The sequence below is a fragment of the Rhinolophus ferrumequinum genome, chromosome 5, assembly GCF_004115265.2.
Source record: "Rhinolophus ferrumequinum isolate MPI-CBG mRhiFer1 chromosome 5, mRhiFer1_v1.p, whole genome shotgun sequence".
NCBI classification, from domain to species: domain Eukaryota; kingdom Metazoa; phylum Chordata; class Mammalia; order Chiroptera; family Rhinolophidae; genus Rhinolophus; species Rhinolophus ferrumequinum.
Genome location: NC_046288.1, coordinates 72435321 through 72456067, shown reverse-complemented (window position 1 = coordinate 72456067; position 20747 = coordinate 72435321). Strand labels below are relative to the sequence as shown.

The 20747-nt window shown below is 38.5% G+C and overlaps 1 protein-coding gene across 4 annotated transcripts in view; it reads right to left on the bottom strand.

Annotated features, from left to right (window-relative positions):
• Positions 1-12500: 12500 nt before the first annotated feature.
• Positions 12501-20747, bottom strand: part of PPARGC1A (PPARG coactivator 1 alpha) — a 628607-nt gene continuing 620360 nt past the window's right edge. For all 4 annotated transcript variants that reach the window (XM_033106261.1, XM_033106263.1, XM_033106264.1 and 1 more), the window contains one exon: positions 12501-16591. In XM_033106261.1, the coding sequence (XP_032962152.1) occupies positions 16488-16591 (104 nt within the window). In that variant the 3' untranslated portion in view covers positions 12501-16487. The remainder of the gene's footprint in view (positions 16592-20747) is intronic.

The window sequence follows — 20747 nt, the reverse complement described above, 5'->3', positions numbered from 1 at the left end:
CATTTAGATCCATCTATTAGCGACTCCGGGCCTCAAGTGCTTAGTCATTTCTTAGCTCATGTCATTGCCACTTTGTTCTTGCATTTGACACTGACTCCAATAACGCTATAGCATCTGCCCTCGCAATTCCCTGAAAACCCTGAGCAGTCTGCTTCAATGAATGCTCATTTGAATGTCCTTTTCCCTCTCCCTCTCACTCTCTCTCTTTCTCTTTTTGCTTTTGACAAGGAAAAGTGCTATCAGATTTCTTGAACATTCTTGAATAGCCAATTCCTGGAGCCCTTGTCCTCACGTCTTCCCCTCTGTACCTTGCTGGCATTTGCTCCAAGATCTGCTGCTTTTCAAACAATGACCTGGCACTGAGCAGTTTCCAAATGTTAACTCTTGGACACTGGGCACCGGTCCTGTAGGTGCTGAAAGAATTCTTCCCTGATTTGCACACAAACCCTTTCATTCTGATGCATATCAGGGTCAACTTGGCTTTTTGCCTCTGCAAGGTGGTTTGGAGGCCATGGCCCAGAGAACCGAGTAGAGAATTCTTCCTCTTTCTTCCTTTTCAGACCATCTCTAGCCACTCTCACCTGAGCATTTAGAAACTCACAGACCTCCCAGGTTCTTATTCAAACCCCTCCGGGTGGAATCAGAGGGTGGGCTCTTACCTACACATACCAGCTTTCCAGACTTCCTTCAGGAAGATCTGCAAGTCCTCAGCAGCTTGGCTATACTGTTCTCATGCCCTTGATCAGGGGAAAGCCTGTCTAAAGCTCCTATGGTGGAAGAACCTTTCCAACCCAGGTGCCACTATCAATATGGTTATTTCAGCAGAACATCAGGGGGCTATGAAGTCTACTCTGGGGTAAAAGAGCGGTCTCACCCACATGACATCCATTGGTTTCCACATTCTCTTTCTGATTTTTATAAACTGAATGCAAATCAAGCATGGTAAGAAGAAAACAATGAGAGATAGAGACATGAGTGAAAGAGAGAATTCATTCATTCAAAAAGCTTTCCTTGAGTGCTACTGTGTGGATTTGGGAAAGGTGTTGGGGATTCACAGATAGAAATGACGCAGTCTTTCTCATCTAGAAACTCAAGTGTCTAAAGAAGAAAAAGAAATCATTCCAATCGTGTATAAGCAGAGCCTATTACTTAAGAGAAATATTTAACCAATGCTGAGGGAAGATTAGAGGAATTCAATAAAGCCTTCCTAGAAGAACCAGTGTCTGAGTTAAATCTTGATGGAAATGACAAAAAAAAAAAATTATGTAGGCTTGCTGGGGGTCAGACATAATGACAAATGCAAAATAAATGTGAACACAATAGACTGTCCCTGACATCATGGAGCTTACATTCCAGATCAGGACATACAGAGGTGTGTTTACAGGATAGGGGCAGGAACTCATTGTCTAGTTGTAAAGGATAAATGTTGGTTAATAATTATGGAATGTTCCTATGTGCCAGGTACCATACTAAATGCATCCTATTTAATCTTTGGAACGACATCAGCAGGCATTGTTCTTTTCATTTTAAAGGTGATATAACGAAAATTTAGAGAAGGTAAGTAGCATGCCTACCATTACAGAGCATGTAAGTGCTAGATCTGGGATTTTATCTTAAGTGTGTCTTACCCCAAATCTTGGGTTATTAACCACCTTGGGAAAAGGACCCAGAGCCTCTCTGATATAGAAGGAGAGGGAGGGCATTTCAAGCAGAGGGAATAGTTTTTGCAAAGTTTTGGAAATATGATAGAGTAGGGTATATTCCAGAAGCTGCAAAGGATGGAGTAAGAGTAGAGCTACAGCATGAGGAACAATGAGTCAGAGAGCATGGTGAAAAATATATTATAATGATGTTTTGTGGGGAGGGTAGAAACCATTCTTGGATGAACTTATACTCACTGCTAACACATATGCATTTGGTTCCACAGAGCAATGCGAAACCATCCATGGGTTCTAAATAAGGGCAGGATAGGATAAAATGAGAGTTTTAGAAGCAAAATTTTGACTGCTAAATAGAATATATAGTAGAACTGATACCATTGAAATAATTAAGGATCAAAATGGATCAACTTGAAAGTTTTGAAAGAAATAGAATAAACAGGACTTGATGATGTAAGATTTGGTGATATTCGATATGATATGAAACGGAAGGCAGATTCAGGATGATTCCTAAGTTTTTACCAGGAAAGTATGAATTGATGACAATCTCTGAAAAGGGGAATATAAATATATTTTTAGGGAGTAAGATGATATGTTCTGTTTGGGACATATTGTGATTAAATTTCCAGAGGAAATTCAAAAGGAAATGTTCAAAGGTCTATGAGTCTGAAGCTTGGGACAGTGCTTTAGGTTGCAGAAATTGATTTAGAAGTCATCTTTCATGTTTTTTGGCAAATCAATGTTATGTCTCAAGAAGAACATGCATAAAGAAATGACTAAAGAAAAAAGCCAGGAGAATATCAACATAAAAGAGAAAAGAAACTAATGTAGGGAAATATATAGATGTAGTTAAAGTGGAACGAAAAAGATAAAGAGGTGAATGCAGTAAGTATATTTTTCTATTTCCATAGCATGTTAGAACTGGAAGCTGTCTTTCCCCTTCCATTCAGAGATATGAAAAGTGGTGCTTAGAGAGTAAAGCACATTAGCAAAGTACTTACAACCAGTCAGTATTAAAGCCAGAATTAGAACCCAGAACTTCTAGTTTGAACCGAGGTCAGAGTTTTGTTTCTTTTTGTTTGTTTCCTTTACCTTTACTGTCTACAATAGTGTATGGGAACTGAAAACAATCCTCATTAAAAAATGTATCCTTTTCACCTCAGATTTCACCATAACTTTCCAGTTTTTTTCAAAGACATTTCAATTGCTCATCTGAGACACTAAGGAGAGAGGGGACTATGTTTATCAACTGCCAAGTTCTTTTACATAGACCAGCCCAGGAAATGTCATATCTACCCCACAAATCGGGCTTTATTTTTCCATTTCATATTTAAGAAAATGAGGCTAAGAGATATAAAGAAATCAATTTCCTAGGGTCACACAGGTAGGTTAGACAGTTATTTCATTGTCAGGTTGTCCTAATTATTTCTGTTTGTCAACTTTTTGGGGTTTCAGTGCTGACTCTATATGCATACTACCCAGGAAGGATGATGTTAAGGGAGTACTCAGTAATAAAAAGGAGGGTAGGTTGATTTAAAAGCTTTGTCCTCTCTCTTGGTGAACTGAGGTAGATTCTAAAGTTGAGCCATAGCTTTGGGAAAAGTAGTGGTATCTTTCAAGAAATGCCAATAATTGAGAACTGGCTCCAGAGTTATTAACGACGTCAGCACTTTCTACTTTCAAAGAAAGTCTATCATTGTGCAGGGGACTCAGCCTCTTGTGTTGGAAATGAGTTAATGTAGTCAAAATATGACATGCTATTTTTATTCCTTACCCAGATCAGCTATAGTCTAACAATGCATTTCAAAGTACTGCTGATGGAAGCTCCACCTGAAACCTGTTCTCCCAGATAAGTATCTTCATCCCATTTATTGTTTCAAGAAAAGAAATCTTACTGCATGGCAGCGTTTTCATCTGCTTTGGTTTCAGCTAGAGATAAATTGTTCCGACTGGAAGCTAATTAATATCAGTCACCTGGAAAGCAGAAATTGGGAGACAACAGACTTCTCTTTCTTGATGAACAGATTTCTAGGTAAGGGCTGCACATGATATGACAATCCATTTGGCCACAGAAATGAGACTTTTAGGACAGATATTTGGAAGGCATGAGCAAGTGTCCCCCAGCTTCATCCATTTGCACTCAGGTGGGGCTCCTGCTCTAAGTTGCAAGCTTCCCTAAATCTTTAGGATCAGCGGAAAAATTCCCTTTCCCCAGAGAAGTTCCACTAAAACTAGAACCGGATTGTTAAAATAATGACCAGCTCCTGGGAAAGCTGGCTCGGAGCCCCAGTCATCAGCAGCCTCCTTGCCTGATCCAAATTCCCCGTTGAGTAAAGAACCCCAAACGTTGTCCTGGGTGATGCGTAATCCAAGGATCCAAAATCAGAACCAGGCAGCTGGGAAAGAAAAGCAAAAGATGTTTCAAAGCAAGATGTTTAGAAGGAAGAAGCAGCAGACAGCTTCCCCAGAGCTGGCCTGCTCGGGGAGAAGTTGTCAAGTTCTGAGGAAAGACAGCCCATGTTTTGCATGGACCAGGTGGAGGGAGCTCATGGTAAACACTCTCAAATGAAGAACTCAGATTTCTGTCATAGCAAAACTGTTGTGTCAGGGGGTGGTACTTTTAATGAGCCATGAGAGGGAAAATGCCACCACATGCGTATTTCTTATACCCAATTTCTCAGAGAAGGCTTGAGAAATCACTTTTCCAACTCAAGAATCCTATCTTGCCACTTCTATATGATCTTGAGAAGAATGACGTTCCAGGCACTATTCAGAGCCAGGGCATTTGGGGATTAGTTTAGCTAAATTTGAAAATTCTGTCAGTTTTCACCCATCCATCCATCCAGTCAGTCAGCCAACAACTTCACAAATTCAAAGAGCAAAACAAGGGTAAATTAATAAATTAGAAGATGACATTATCATTGCTGTGATAGTTCAATGTGCAGAAGATATGCGAATGAAGACATCAGTTCTTCAGATATGGGGCAGAAAGTGGGAAGAGAGAGGTCAGGAAAGTTTTTGTAGAGAAAGCAACACTTGAATTAAGTCATTGGAAGATGGCAGACGGATTAGGGAAATCTTGAATGCTCTCAATTCTAGGAGCGATCTGGGGAAAGAGAGAGTTTTACTACTCCTTCCTCTCCCACCATCCTGTTCTGCGTGTCAAGGGTAAATTTAGGCAATAAAATTCCCGTCGAGTATTCACTGTCCATCCTCCCTTCTGAGTAGTGGATTTGTTCCCATAGATCTTGGGACACTTCTTAGTTATACACTCTTTACATTATATGCATCCACTAGATTGCAAATTGCTTGAGGACAGGGTCTCATTAATCCATGTTTGCCACCTTGGGGACTCAAACAGTAACAGGGACACAGAAGATATTTTTCTAAAGCTTGTGTAATACTATATGCATCTCCACATTTTATTAGGAGTTTCTTTAAAGGTAGGAACTATGTGATTTATCCCTTCCAAGTCTAGCACAGGGCTCCAGGTAGATGTTCAATAAATGGTTAGGGGTACATAAATAAGTGATGAAAAAAGTTCTTAGCTATTCATTGAGACTGTAAGTGAATCTTCTCTTCTAGGAGCCCACTCACACGTCAACACAATAGTGAAGTCTATGACACATTCACTATATGTCCCTCTTCTGATCACCCAGTGTCATTATCCTTCCTGCCTTCCTCCAGGACGTGAGGACATGGGTATCCCAATTATTCTCACTTTTGCTCTAACACAACTCGCTTTCATCCTGAAATTACCTTGAACAACAGTGTGCTAGAACTGGTAATGACTACAGTTTCTTATATTTCTAGGAGTATTTTCAGTTTAATTAAAAAATATATATGAATGACCAAATGTTGAATTTCCAGTATTAATTATAAGCCATGGAAGAGATACTTTGGAGAAAGGAATCTGCCATGGACCTCTCAATTCACACTATGGATGCAGCTGCCTCGTCTGTGTAATAAGGTTGATGCCGCCTCCCTTTTGGTCACACCTGACAGCTCAGTCAACGCCCATGTTGTCCCTATGGCCTCAGTTTGTTCTACACGTGTGTGTTTGTGGCAGTGCGTTGCTGCTTCATGTTCTGATGGCGTATGGTGCCCGGCAACATGTGGTATAACCGAAACAACAGTGGTGGCCTCTCGTCTGACCTGGAGCCAGGAACTTACTTACTCTCTCTCGTGTTGGCATCCTCTAAGACCCTCATCCTGACATTACGTCTATAATGCTTTGAGTTGTAGTCGTCTTCTCAAATAGAGTCCATGAAAACAACACATATGGTATTTCACTTGATTTTATGCTTAGGTTTCCTTTGGGAGGGGGAGGGATGGCCTCAGAGGGAAGTAACAGTGTTTGAGGACCTGGTGTAACTTGTTGCTTATGAGGATTGGTTACGCCTCCAAGAGCTTCACACCCCTTCAGATGCCTCTCAAACTACCCATTCTCTCTCCGACTTTTGGCCTGATTTATGTAGAGGGTTGGAAAATTCACAGCAACAGTAAGTTCTGGACATGGAATGGCATCATCATAATGGTTGGGTGATGGGGGAGACATGGAGAAGAAGAAGGGACACATCAGATGAGGTAATAGCATCTTCCACCAACCAGACTTACTTCAAGACCACCTCCTTCTTGAACTTCAACATTCATTGTGTACAGTGAATGTACTTCAACAACGATTGTGTACAGTGGTCTTAAACACATGAAGGCCACCACCTCAAGGAGAATCATGCCCTCCAAACACATTCACAAACAAAGTTCTAGCCAGATTCTCCCAGAATAAAACACTGCATTCCCTCTATTAAGCTCAACCTCCTTTCAATAATTCCTTTCTTACTTGGCCCGTGAAATGAATCACGAAGAGATTATTTTCTGGGCAAATTGGTAGAAAAACCCTGATGCAGACAGTTCCCCTTCTGATTGCAGCCTGACTTCCACTTATTGAATATCACATCAGGTAGTGGTTCAGGGGTTTCAAAGGAGAGCTTAGCAAAAGAAAAAGAAGAAGAAGAAGAAAAAAGCCCACAAAGTTTTTCAAGGTACCTACTGCAGAGTTATCAGGTCAGAGATCTAAATGTCAACGCTGTATGCCTGATTTGCACATTTCAAACCGATTTGGTAATTTTTTTTTCCATTTTTATCTGCACGCATGAAGTGCTTTGGAATACTGAAACAATTTAGAATCATATTTAGTTTGCAACAGTTCAATTAACTTAAGTGCTGAAACATGCTCCCCAGCTGGTAACTAGTTTAATCGGTTACTATTACAAGAAATAATTTCTTCAGTACCGGGGCTCCCCAATGCTCTCTCTTGAGAGGGCATGGCCGATCCCGGGTATGTGGGAATGAGAAGGTTAGCAGTCTGGCAAAAGTCTCTTATTTAACAAAGAAGAAAAATCAAGGAAGTCACTCATTTATTAAACAGAAAATAAAATAACTATCTTGGTATGGGTTTCCATGTTCTGCTCTGATTTTTATGACCTCCTGTTCCCTTGGAATAACTTTATAACTACTCAGTAAGCAAGAGGAGGCTGTGGATCAAGGGTCGAAGACTTTTAAAGGTATTACACACATGCACCTAACCATGAGCCAAAGTGATAAATAGGAAGCCAAGATGAATGTCAGGCACGCTGTGAAGAATGATTATCTGGGACAGTTGGAGCAGCTGCTAAGGCAACTCCAAACACCTGGAAAGAAGGAGTCCTTCTGGCTTACACCAAGGCTGAATTGTTCTAATTGCATTTGCATTTGCATTAAAAGGCACCACTGGCAAATTGCGAAAAGGATACATACAGTAAGAAAACATTGTGTAAATTTTCAAAAGACAGAAAATAATACTGCATCTTACTTTTGGATATATGGAAATGTAGTTAAAAGAAAAAGAGATGTGGATAACACACACCAACCATAAGATGCATGCAAGTCACTACTGAGGAGGAAAGTAGAAAAAGGAGATGGGTAAGTGATTTGTTTTAAGAGTGATCATAGACATAAAGGGTAAAATGTTAGAATCTTGGAAATCTAGGAAGTGTATATACACTGGGTTCTTGTCTACTATTTTATGCATCTATGAGTTTGTTTAAAACGTTTTCTCATTACAATTTAAAAAACGTATTTAAAAGATTAAAAGACATATTTAAAAGATTTTTTGACAATACCCGTTTTGCAGCCGTTGTTAAACCAGTCATTTCTCAAACATTTTTCTCTCACCATGTGGCCTGCAAGCCCTGGGCTATTTTCTTTTTTAAGGTTCACAGAATTCCAAAGACCAAAGTCCATGACCAACTACCCTTCTTTCCCACTTCGTAATTTTAACTAACCTCATTGAGCCTGGTCACTGGATTGGAAATGGAGCCCAGATATTTCACTGTTAGAAACGGAGCCCTCTTTTCTCTACAACAGGGACACTACCTCAGGAAGTCCGTCCATAAACGAGCTGTGAGTGTCTAGTGATCAATTTCTCAGATGTATTTGCCAACCTTTGTACAGTTAGGTCTTAGGCTGACTGCAGAAATTGAGCACTAGAGATTCCTAGACCAGCTGAGGGATTTTAATCAGCAACTCTGAGCAAACACCAGGTTGCTAACGGCCAGCTGTTGTTGAGCTGACACAGAACCACACACACAGAACCGGTTTTGTGAGGACCATTCTCTTCTTCGTAGCTCTACTGCCCTAGTTGTACAATTGCCTCTTTTGTTTATATAATCCCTAGCATGAGTCCGCATAAAAGGCAAAGAAGAAATCATGGGAAATTTTTTCCACAACCTTGCTTTGTACCTGAAGTTCAAATGTGTTTGGTTAACCTTCTATTTATTCCCTCTCTTTCCTTCAACTGACCTTTCTAGTCTTAGTCTTTGCTATGGTGTGACATGGCAGACGATGGCTCAATGAGACCCTGGCACCAGGTGACAAAGGAACTCTTATGAGTTCTCTATGAATTGTTTCATTCATCAGGTGCATGCACTGGCACTCCCTTTGTATGTCACCATATCTGTCATTAAAAATGCGAAAACATCAGCCCTGACATACAGGTATTTCCCACCCTCAAACACTGAGTCCAAACATTGGGTGGTGAACTCCAATTTTTGCTCTTCCTCTAACTGTTTTCCTGCTGGACAATTCAGATTGCAGAGCCTGGGAAAGGCAGCTCATTGCGTAGGTACCAGAATGTTTTTTTGTGTTTTTTTTTTTCATGTAGCCAGAAGATCGGAGGAAAATTAAGGTTCTTGATTAGGTCATGCATTGCACTTGATCATTAAGTTACCTGACATGAAAGTTACATGGTCATATCACAAGCTGTGTGACCAGTTTCCTAACTTTTCCTTCTTTAGGGAGCAGAGCAATTAATCATTATTCTGTGATAGCATACACATATTCCTGCCAACAAATAGTGTAGCGCTTACGGAGGGCACTACCTCTAAGCACAATGAAACATTAGTCATTTGATTAAAGTGTATAGCAATCAAGCTGAAAAACCTGCTAAATGTTTAAACTAGGAACAAGCACGGCTTCATGTTCTTTCAAGTCTTTTAGGCACACTGGGAAGCTCTGGTAGGAGTTAACAAGAGACCTGGTTGGAAATTAAGTGGAAAAGCAATGATATGAATGAAGACGGGACTTGATTTTCGATAACACCAAAGTCAATCAAAGGAAAGTACCTGTGAATTCTTTTAAATGACTTGCTGGAGGGTATTGTGCAGTAACTATATTACTATAGCCACTTTTTTCATCAATTAGTATTGTTAAAGAGAAGCTTGACTATAGAGTTCCTCACAGCAGCAAAAATAAATTCCCTCCAATTAAGTAGTCTAATAAGCTATTTAGGATTTTACCACTTAACATTCTTTCCTTCCCATTTAATTTTGACTTTCACTTGGATGTCATCTTGTTGAAAATCCATCACAGAAAACTATGTGGGAAAAAAGATAATGCTGCTAAGTGCCCCTGATGTTCAAAACGAGCAGAAGCACAATACTTTTTTTCTAAATCACCCCAGGATTTTTCCTAACAATTCAGATTCTCCCTGCTAGAAATTAATATATGAAAATGGTCAATATGCAAATTCAAATATCACACTAGATACTTGCCTTCCGTTAGTGCTATATGCATAAATTTGAAGCTATACAATATTTTAAGGTTCTTGATTATAATAATGCCTTGGTGTGCATATGTGCATGAATAATTATGCTCATTTAATTTAATCATGAAAATATTATAGGATCATTTGGTTTTCTCCTCTAAAAGTTCTCTCACTTTTTTCAATTAATTAATTCCACTTTGCCCCTTCTCTAAGTCAGCTGATGTTAAGTAATGGTTTTTTGAGTTAAAAGGAATATGACCACAATCCTATAGATTAAGAACACAAAAGAGGCTGATGGGAAGATGGTGGCCTCTTGCTGTTAACATACATCCTCGTCATGGAAAATGCTAGGCTTTTCAGTAGAACCGTGTCCTAGAAATACCTGTACTTGATGATCATTTCTTCCTGCAAGTTTCCAGTGCCCCTGAGAATTTGCCCTGGGGCAGTCACCTGATTACAACAGAAGCCCTGAAAACCGGCTCATCTGACCCACACATTCCACATGCTCAAGTGGAGTGGAGCTTTTGGGACCTTGAAGAATTCCTGGAATCACATGAATATAGTTAGGGGAGCAAGAAGGTGGAGGACATTTAACTTAACTAAGCCCTAGAAGAACAGATAACGCAACTGTGAGTACACTGAAGCAGGCCATTTTGAATATAAGGGTAGAAACGTGACACAAAGGTCACTGCGTATTATCCTTCCCCCGCCAAGGAAATCCTACTGTCTTTCTCACAGAAAAACTATGTTCCTTTTCTTCAACGTGTTAACAGAGACCCATGAAAGGAAATAGTCTGCTTTGTGCCATCAATAGAATCTATATAGCATCTTTTCCCCCAGGGATTAATTCAGCTTTTGATTAAATCTTTCTGAGATTTAAATCACGATGTTACAAACCTCTAAGGGACGCCTCTATGAGTTGTGACCTTCTTTATTACTCTCTGCTGTTTGATAAAGTACAAAGATTGATTTATAATGGTGTATAATGTGTTTGAAAACAAGGAATAGCAATGAGAATTGCAAAATATAAGATTAATACAGTTAAATATTGCAAAAAGCACAATTTGGTTAAAATATTCTATAATTAATACTGAGTTATAACAGTAGCTACTAACACTGGTGTCAAATGAGTATAATAATGTTGTTAGAGTTGTAAATTATACCCAGTGATTAGCTAAATAACGCTACAATGAAGAGAAAACTGGCAATACTGAAAAAGAATTTTGAACCAATATCACATTGTACACGTTAGACAGATGTAGTTTGGAGGACTTTTGAATTGAAACAAGCTTCTTTTAAATCAACTATTCATATCCAGTGTTCATTTATTTTTGGCCAGCCTAATTTTGTTTTCAATAATTATTTTGCCATTCATATCGTAAAGGGTGGAAGTGATCTAATGTTTGAGGACAACTTCAAATGAATCCTTTATCTCTAATCAGGATGGCCCTGGACCAGATCAGCAGCTACTACTGCTGCTTTTTTAAAAAAATCCCTCTTCACCCTCAAAAGGTTTTTAAGGATACAAAGTTAATCCTTTAAAAAGAAGACTTGCAGGCCCTCAAGCTGCTTTTCTTTGTGCTCGGCCCATTCCTAACTCTTTGGAGTATACTTTCTCTTCTAATAAACTGTTCTTTTACCACTTTAAGAAAAAAAAAAAAGAAGAAGAAGAAGAAGAAGAAGAACACTTGCATTCTTCTGACGTCCTTGCCGGTTCCAGCCAGAAGATTAAAAATGATTTAAGGATCAGTGGAGACAAGTCCATATCTGAGGCTTATCCATTGAATCTCAGGAGGGCTCAGTACCCATGGCTGTAGATGAATGCATTATTTGCATAAAATAATGGTAAGTTTTTATTTTCTCCATTGATAATACAGACGGTGCCAAAAAAATGTAACATCTCTTAAAATGTATATACATATTTTTTTTGGCACCCTCAGTATAAGCGGCAAATCTTACAATGATATAAAATAGAAATAGAACCATGGGAAGTGCTTCTTGTGTTATTTAGCAGATTCCAATGTACGATCGATAAGCCCTATCACATTTCCAATAATTAAAAAAAGTTTTCTTCTTTAGGAGATTGGGATATATTAAGCTCCATTTTCCCAGAGCTATGCTTACGGTGGGTCTTGCAGTACAAGTTGCTGGGGTGGCAATGACTACCTGAAATCAGGAGATACCAGAGCACTATAATAGTGCATAGTCTGTCATCTCTGTCCTCAGGACCCTCAATCACCTACGCGGCACAGTGGACATCGTGACAGCAAGCCATGTCTGCAGCTATCAGCCTGTCCCTGATTTCACCTGATGACCTTACATAAGATGGTGGGCTGCCTCCTATAACAAGTCTTCAAAAAATATTTATTCCATCTACAGTAGAACTACTTCCTAAGCTGAATATTTAGCAGGTTTCTCACTAGGGGCCGTGGCTTGTACTTAAAAATACACACTTTCCAGGGGTAAGTAGAAAAACAGAGCTCATCCATTGGATGAAGTCCCACGTCACTTCCCATTATAGAAATCACCACTATGGCTTTTCCGTTTGCAAGGAGACAAGGTAAAATACAGAAGGTGCACGTTACCTTAAAGCTGAAGTCCATCCATGAATATGGAAAAGCAGGGAGAAAGGGGGAAAGATCCAGAAGGAAAATAGAATAATAATAAGCGACTAATGTGTACTGATCTGAGAAACATGCCAGGAGTTTGGGGATGATAAATAAGAAAAGCAGAAGTAGATTTGAAACATTCGTTTCCCTTTATTAGCTCAGTGAGGCTGATGTGTACTGCACATTTAAAAAAAAAAAATCACAGGAATTTTCATACAATGAATAAAACCACAACAATACATGTAGAATTGGCAGGTGGAAAAAAAAGCCCGGCAAGGGCTCAACTAATCGCTCACTTTCCCTCTTCAGCATAGTTCAACCAACAGTATTACACTTTCACCTACAAATCTTAAAGTAGCTCCATCAAATCAGCAGTTCACATTATTGAAAATGTCTGTCACATAGGTACAAATTTAGAATCATCACATTATATTACATGGCTATTCTAGGTCATCTATAGATCAGGTCTTAGACTACAGTGATTGAAGTTCTCATTACAGCCATCAAAAAAGGACACATAATCATTACCTACTGTAAGCTCACATCTAAAGGCATGAAAAGGTTTCCTTTTTTTAACTGACCCAACCATCATACCCCAATAGTGCAAAGTTCCCTCACTGCTGCTTTGAATGTTGACAGCCCAACCGTTGCTTTCTCAGAGTCGTTTAGCAAAAATCAATCTTGTTGCACTGGAAGAATTATTCTGCTACATCTCTTTAAAAACAAAACAAAACAAAACAAAAAAACCCCACATTTCTAAAGCACCAGTTCGGTTACCAAAATTGTAGATGTGGTACTTACCACAGCATGAAGGCAATGTTCCACGGTCATCTAAAAATCCTAGAGATCTATGCTGAAATTTGCCTCCAGTGATGATGGGGTGTTCATTTGAAATATTCTCTCCAAAAAAAAAAAAATTAAAAATAAAAGGAATACAGTTTACATTTTGATGGGCTACCCACAGTGTCTGCATAAGATACAAAAGCTCTATTCGGATGGTTTAGTGATTCTCTCTTTGCACTAATTTTAGATGCAATTTGAAGTCCGTGGGGGGAAAACAAAACAAACAAACAAAAAAAAAACAAAGCTGTCTGCATGGTAACAATATTTGTCAGGCCAGAGGGGGAATAAGTTAATCCTCAACATGAAATCTGTAGTGCGGTCTTTTGATAAGTAAGAAAAGAAACCAAGTATTTTTACTCATGTCAACAATCCAGGGCAGAAAGGAGAATGTATTTAAAATTGGATCACAAAAATTTAAAGGCAAAATAGAGAACGCATCTGGTCCTTGAACACATAATATGATTTACTAAATATTGATTTCTTAAAAATAATTTATTGCTCTTAATAGTCTTTTTATTATTATTATTATTATCATTATTATTATTATTATTATTCTACAACAGAAGATACTCAAAATTCAGAAAGAAAGACTGTAAACTTTAGTTTGGCGTTCACACAGAGTTAAAATACCTGCATTTAACCTACAGAACAACAAGAATTAGGCGGATTAAAGATGTGTTACTGTTGTAACGCAGAACCTGTGAACAAGTTCTTGTATTTCGTAGTATTTTTATTGCTTTCTATCTACTTAGAAATAAGAAGCCAAGAAATCAAGCAAGCATCCGACAGGACAGACAGTGGATTCACTCAGAACGCAATATGCTGGTGATCAATGAATGCAGCTATCAAAATTAGCTGCATTGGCCTGGGGGTGAAATCCATTTTATAAGATCATGTTGGGCGAGAGAAAGGAAAAAAACTAAGATTAAGGAGTAGGTATATCATGTCTTCGAGAAAAGTCATGTCAGCCAAACTGTCATTGAATCTCAACTTAGACACTTGAATACACAGTCCAAACTGTACTGAGTTCCATTCCAGGGGCTCCACACTCAGAGGAAATCCTGATGCTCAAAATGGAGGTTTTTCTGAAGTTTTTTATTGAATTGAGCAGAAGCAATGTCATCAAGAACAACATCATGGTCACATCAGAGGCCATGCTAGTGCAAGTAGAAACACTGCTTCTGCAAAAGCTGAATTTCCCAAATGAGACACTGAAACTCCACCCTGACAATTGCCATGCATCCTAGGTAGAAAATTTCCACTGGCTTTATAATTTTCATCATCTCATAATTTATAATAAATAGGCTATCTGCAACTGATAAATATGTCTCTTTAGTAAACAAAGGAATGAGATATCAGTATTTATACAGGATGCATAACTGTAAAAAATACAGATAAATACCATCATCATACTCTGCCAAGGGAAAGAGATACTGGCTTCAAGGATAGTCTTCAGACACACATTAAGTATTGTAAAAATCATACTGTAATTATTACCTCAGCTTTTTGTATCAAATTAAAATCACAAAAATTAAAACAAAACAGCATTTTAAAAAGATTTTTGACCTCTAGTTTCAAAACTACTGTTGATAGAGAAAATAAAAACATTTCTTAATGGTTACCCATTGAGACTTTACATAAAATCATGATATCGTCTAGAAAAATTTTAGATGAGAAAATTTTCATTCCCCTAACAAATCCAGTGTATAAAACTTCAAAGAAAAACAAGCAACAAGAGAATGTGGAAAAATATCGCAGAAGTGGTTAATACCTTTAGAGGGCTAGGATATTTCTTGACAAGATGCTTAGATCGAAGCTCACCTACGAAAGGATGGATGTGCGTAAAGCATCATTTTGTTGTTGCTGCACTCAACAGAAACACACACTGTCTTTTTTTTTTAACAATCAAATATATATAAGCAGTAAGTTCAGCTTCTAAATAGGTTAGTGTACAATAATTGTTTCACCTCATAATTACATTTGAATATTCTTGATTAAGAAAAATTCAGCAGTTTTGAAAAGAAGGCTGCATTTACAGTGCATAGCTATAACAAAAAAAGAACATTGTTGTATACTATGTACACAAAATAAAAATACTCCATTTAACATCTGTAAATACTTAACTACATCAGAGAATGTAGCAGTTACACTATCTGAACACATCCCAGAGAGTTCTACCCAACTCTCATTCATAATGTAACACCGTGCTCGCGCCTCAGAAAGAACCACTAAACAAGCTGCACGCTTGACCATTGACAAGGCTTTTGAAATTTGCAGTGGAAGATCAACATTTTGGACATTTACATGGGTGTCAGGATAAAGAACAAATGACAGAAACTTCAAAATGTTAGGAAAGTTTAGCATTCTGGTGCCTGGAGTATCCTCTCCCACCCAGATTCCATGGCAAAAGGAAAAAAGATAAAATGGAGAGGGAGAGGGAGAAAGAGGGAGAGAGAGAGGTAGAGAGAGAGAGAGAGGGAGAGAGAGGGGTGGGGGAGAGAGAGAGAGAGAGAGAGAGAGAGAGAGAGAGAGAGAGAGAGAGAGAGAGAGAGAGACAGCAAGAGAGAGAGAGAGAGAGAGAGAGAGAGAGAGAGAATATTAGTTCTACGGAACCTGTGGTTTCTTCAGGATTGTCATATAATCATTACGTTACGAGAGAAAGCTTGCTTCAAGTTGATTTTGCACTTTCTTAAAAAACAGAGTACGGAGGCTGATGCCCAGATATCAGCGGCTGTCGTTTTAGGGTGGTTTGTGGTTGGTTGGTTTTCTTTCCTTTTGAATTTATGCATTTTTTTTTCCTTTTGAATAGAATATGAACATTTTGAAGTTCTAGGTTTTACTTGTGTCTTCATGGAACTGCTGCCATTTGAAGTGGTTTGCTCTGGCACACTCTGGTCAGGAACCCCCAGTCCCCACCTGGACATACATACTTACCCCAAACCAGGCACGCATGCACACACACACACACAGAGACACACACACACACACACACACACACACACACACCTCATCACCGTCACCAAGAGACTCCAGGGAAAGCAAAGCTGACACCCATGAATAAACATGTGCTTACTGGATATCCATTCTCTCTCTTGCCTCTTCAGCAGCTGTGTTCATGTAAACCATTGTTGTTCTCGTTGTATTGTTGTTGTTCTGTGTTTTTGTTTGTTTCTTTTGTACAGAGTGTAAAGTAGGAGAAATTCCTAAGTATGACTTGCAATAGTCTGTTAGGGAAGGACGCGCTGTCCCGTGAGGTATTCACCGTCCCTCTGTCATCCTCAGCCAGGGAGCATGTTACCTGCGGAAGCTTCTCTGAGCTTCTTTCAGTAAACTATCGAAATCCAGAGAGTCGTACTTGCTCTTGGTGGAAGAAGGGTCAAAGTCATCTGAGTTTGAATCTGCAAGAAACCCAAGACAGGTTAGTGTGTCCTTTGCCCAGGGTCATGAGCTCAATCATCCAATTCAAGATTACCTGACTCAACAGCAACTTATCTAGTCAACATACTTGAAAAAGTAGGCCATTGCAGCGACATGGATGGACGTAGAGAATATTATGCTAAGTGAAATAAGTCAGATTGAGAAAGACAAAACCCACATGATCTCTCTTATATGTGGAATCTAAAAAAAACCGAATAAACAAACAGAACAGAAATTGACTCTGAGATATAGGAAAAAAAAAATGACGGCCGCTAGATGGGAGGGGGATGGGGATGGGGGAGAAGGTGAAGGGATTAGAAAGCACAAATTAGTCGTCACAATATCGCTACGGGGATACGAAACACAGTTTGGGGAATGTAACCAACAATGTTGTAAAGATTACGTAGGGCGCCAGATGGGCACTGCACTTCGCAGGGGGATCACTTCATAGACTGTGCAGATGCCTGACCACTGCACTGTACACCTGAAGCTGAAGTTGAATAATACTGAATTGGAATACAATATGGAGTATATAGCATAGGGAATATAGTCAGTGGTATGGTAACAGCTATATATGATGTCAGAGGGGTAGCAGATGGGGAGAGGGAGGTTATCACTTTGTGAGGGGTGTAAATGTCTAACTATTACATTGCTTTGTACACCTGAGACTAATAAAAAATAAAAAATAAAAAAAGGGCTCTCTCTCTCTCTCTCTGTGTGTGTGTGTATATATATATATATATATATATATACACACACACAGAGAGAGACAGAGGAACATTCAAAACACTCATCTATTGATTCATTTTAGACTTAAACACTCCTAGAAGGTAATCAGAACGGACTTTAATATCTGTTCAACAGCAACTTATCCAATCAATATACTTTAAAATTAAGCTCCCACTCCTTTCCTGGCATGTTAAATGACGTACCCAAGGTTCCTCCACAACTTAGATGATAAAAGAAGCCCAGGCAGTAGAATTAATTTTCCTATTCACGGGACTGATGTCACTGAATCATCAGAATTGCACCCGCTCCCCACCCTGCTGCTCTCCTTTGAAGTAGGACAGACATACAATCCCGGCATCTACTCTATACCTTAGGGCACCCCAGCAACAGAGACAAAAATGCTCCCAAATTAGAAGGTTTGGGGAAACGTCCAGAGAGCGTCAATTCAGTTTCTTTACTCATTAATAGGAGAGATGGAAAATACGCTTTCTGGGATCCTTAAACTAGTCCAGGTCAGTTTTTGGGCAGTTCCATATGCTACTGCAAAGAGCTCTCAACAAAATGTGTATGTTTCAGCCGTGTTGGGTGTAAAGTGAAATTCTCTTAAATATTTCTGATTGTTCTCCATTGACATCCATTTAAAAAGTTAAATATTTTTGCTGGTCTTGCAAGTGAGAAAGAATGCCTTGGAAACATAACAGAAAAATCTCTTGCAAATACATTCATTCTTTTGAAAGCATGTATTATGAAGAGAAAACAAACCTTTCTGGGAAACAATCCTACTAAAATATGAACATTTCCATGTTTTACCCAGACTAGGTTACAAAACAAAAATGATCAAAATGACAGAAGAGTATAATACTAGATAATGTGGAGGCATAATCATTGACCTCACAAGTTGTTTTGCTGAAAAGGTTGCAATCCCTCAAGCTCTCCAGCATCAGATGGACTTTTTTTTTTTCACCCCTAGCTACGATCTTCTTTAACCGTCTTAGATTTTAAAACAAAGAAATGTATTCACTTCTTTTTTTTTTCTTTCATTCTCACCATTCCTTGTTTTCACTGAATTTTTGTCAAGAACGATTTTCCAGGTAAGAACAACAACAAAAAACAGTACCAACAATTATGGTCAGCCTCAGACATAAAGGCAAGGACAAGAAATAACCAGTCTTTCCTCACTAATATCTTACATGGTTAACTCTTAAATTATATTGGCTCCCACCCTTCTCTTCATGACCTAATTTATAGTTTGCTTGTCTTACTAAAACCTCACGAGCAGCTGTTGTTCAAATCAAAATTTTTTTGTAGAAACAAAGTCTTACTCATTGCTAGAGATTAGCCTGAAATCAGAATTCCACTTTCATTGTAGATGAAGATGGGACAGTGTTCTGATAACGGGAGTCGGTGTGACAGTATAGGCCCACCAAGAACACCCACATATATCTTTTCTTGGAGGAAATTTTGAGAATATTTAAAATGACCTAACTTTGGATTTTTCTACATGACACCCAGAATTTCAGTGTTTCTCTATTTTGATTAGCAAATACTAAAAATATTTTGAAACAGTGGTTCTCAAGAGTTTCTTCATCGTGAAATATGAAGACTGGCACTTTCATATATACCCACGTACAGGAGTATACTACGTCACACAGTAGGCACCCACAAAATATTTTTGGTTGCCTGAAGATAGAATGTGGTTATGTGTACTTCCTGAGGCAATAACATCTCTTCCATCCCTATTTCTACATAAAACAAAGAATACTGCAACACAAGTATGATATGACAAAAGTTTTATAGGAAAAACCAGAAAGCCACTCTAATTATTTTTATAAATAAGTTGTTACAAATAATGACACTGTATAAATAGAAACAAATCACATTACAACTGTATTCTTGGCACCTAGAAAACTGTTAGCACAGAGTAGGTACTCAAATTAATATCTGTTAAATGAATATATTAATCTTAAAGATCAGCATATTACTGACACTATGGTTGAAAGTATTTGTGTTGGGATCTGGGAATTTTTACCATGAAATGGCAAGGGTTTATGAAAAGTTATATATATGTTTAAGATACTGATAATTTAATATATTGCTTTGAGTCAATAAAAAGTTTGTGATGGATGTCTTATTTATTTCATTTTTCTAATATGTTTAAGTTCTACACCATAATTAATTCCGATCAAAATTATTATATTCTTAGTACGGACCCATCCTTTTGTTCTTGTCCTATAATCCTAATTTAATGTTTATCCTTTTGCTTTAAGATTTTTGAGGTCTTTCAAAAAAGATTCATTTGTTCATAAAACAGTGAATAGAAAGACACACAAATTACAGATCCCAAAAAACCAGACTTACAGACTTACATCCTGGCTTCACCGTAGTAACCTTGATTGTCTCTTTACATTCTGAGTCTCATTTATACAACTAGCTCACAAATAGTCCTGGAAATCATTATGCTTTGCACTAATAGTATTGTAGTGGCCGTTACGTGGCCTCAATCACAGAGACATAGGATGTGGGAACTAATTTAATTTAGGGGAGCAAAAAAGTACCAGAAAAAAAATGGTTAAATCCATCTAAAATGATCCGTCACTCTACTCGTGGTAAAATGTATCTGTATCACATCATGTGCACTTTACTCTTGATACACACATATCAGCTCAGACTCCGTCTAAGAATCCAGGATATGCTTCTGTCCACCATATTCAGTGGCTGTGCCTGAAGCATTTAATTGAACTCTTCAGCAGACAAAGACAAGACACATGAATGTTTTTCAGTCCCAAAGCTGGACGCTGCTGTTGATGCTTCCATTTTAAAATCACTTGAAATTTCCAACTTCTTCTCATTGTCATCATTTTTAATTGTAAGAGCTACTCTTTACTGAGCACCTATTTTCTACCAGACACTGTTAGTGGCTTCACAACCATTTATTTAATCTTCATGACAACATGATGAGGTATTCTACCACTTGAAGAACCAGAGGCAGAGGGAGGTTAATTGTTTGCTTAAGGTGAGAAGTTAAGTGAGGTTTCAAACCCAGGTCTGCAGGATTCCGAAGGTCTGCAGGCTCTTCCACTACACCATGCCTACGCTCAGATCAAATACGCTTCGTGCAATTGTAGGGCTTGAGGGAATTGGAAAAACCCATGCTACTATAATGCACATCAAACACACTTTTCAGAAAATACAGAGCTAGCCGAGCAGCGGCAAAGTTTCACTGCTGCTGGCTAGACAGGGAGATAACGAGAGGGGAAGCATTCTTCTTAGAAATATTTCAGGGAGGCTCTAGTTCAATTTGGAAATACCATTCAATCCTCCCTCTCCCAGTGATGAATCGTGATCTAAAGGCCCCTCTAGGTAGCTTATTTTTAAACTCTAGATGTTTTGAGAGACTAGAAACACCCT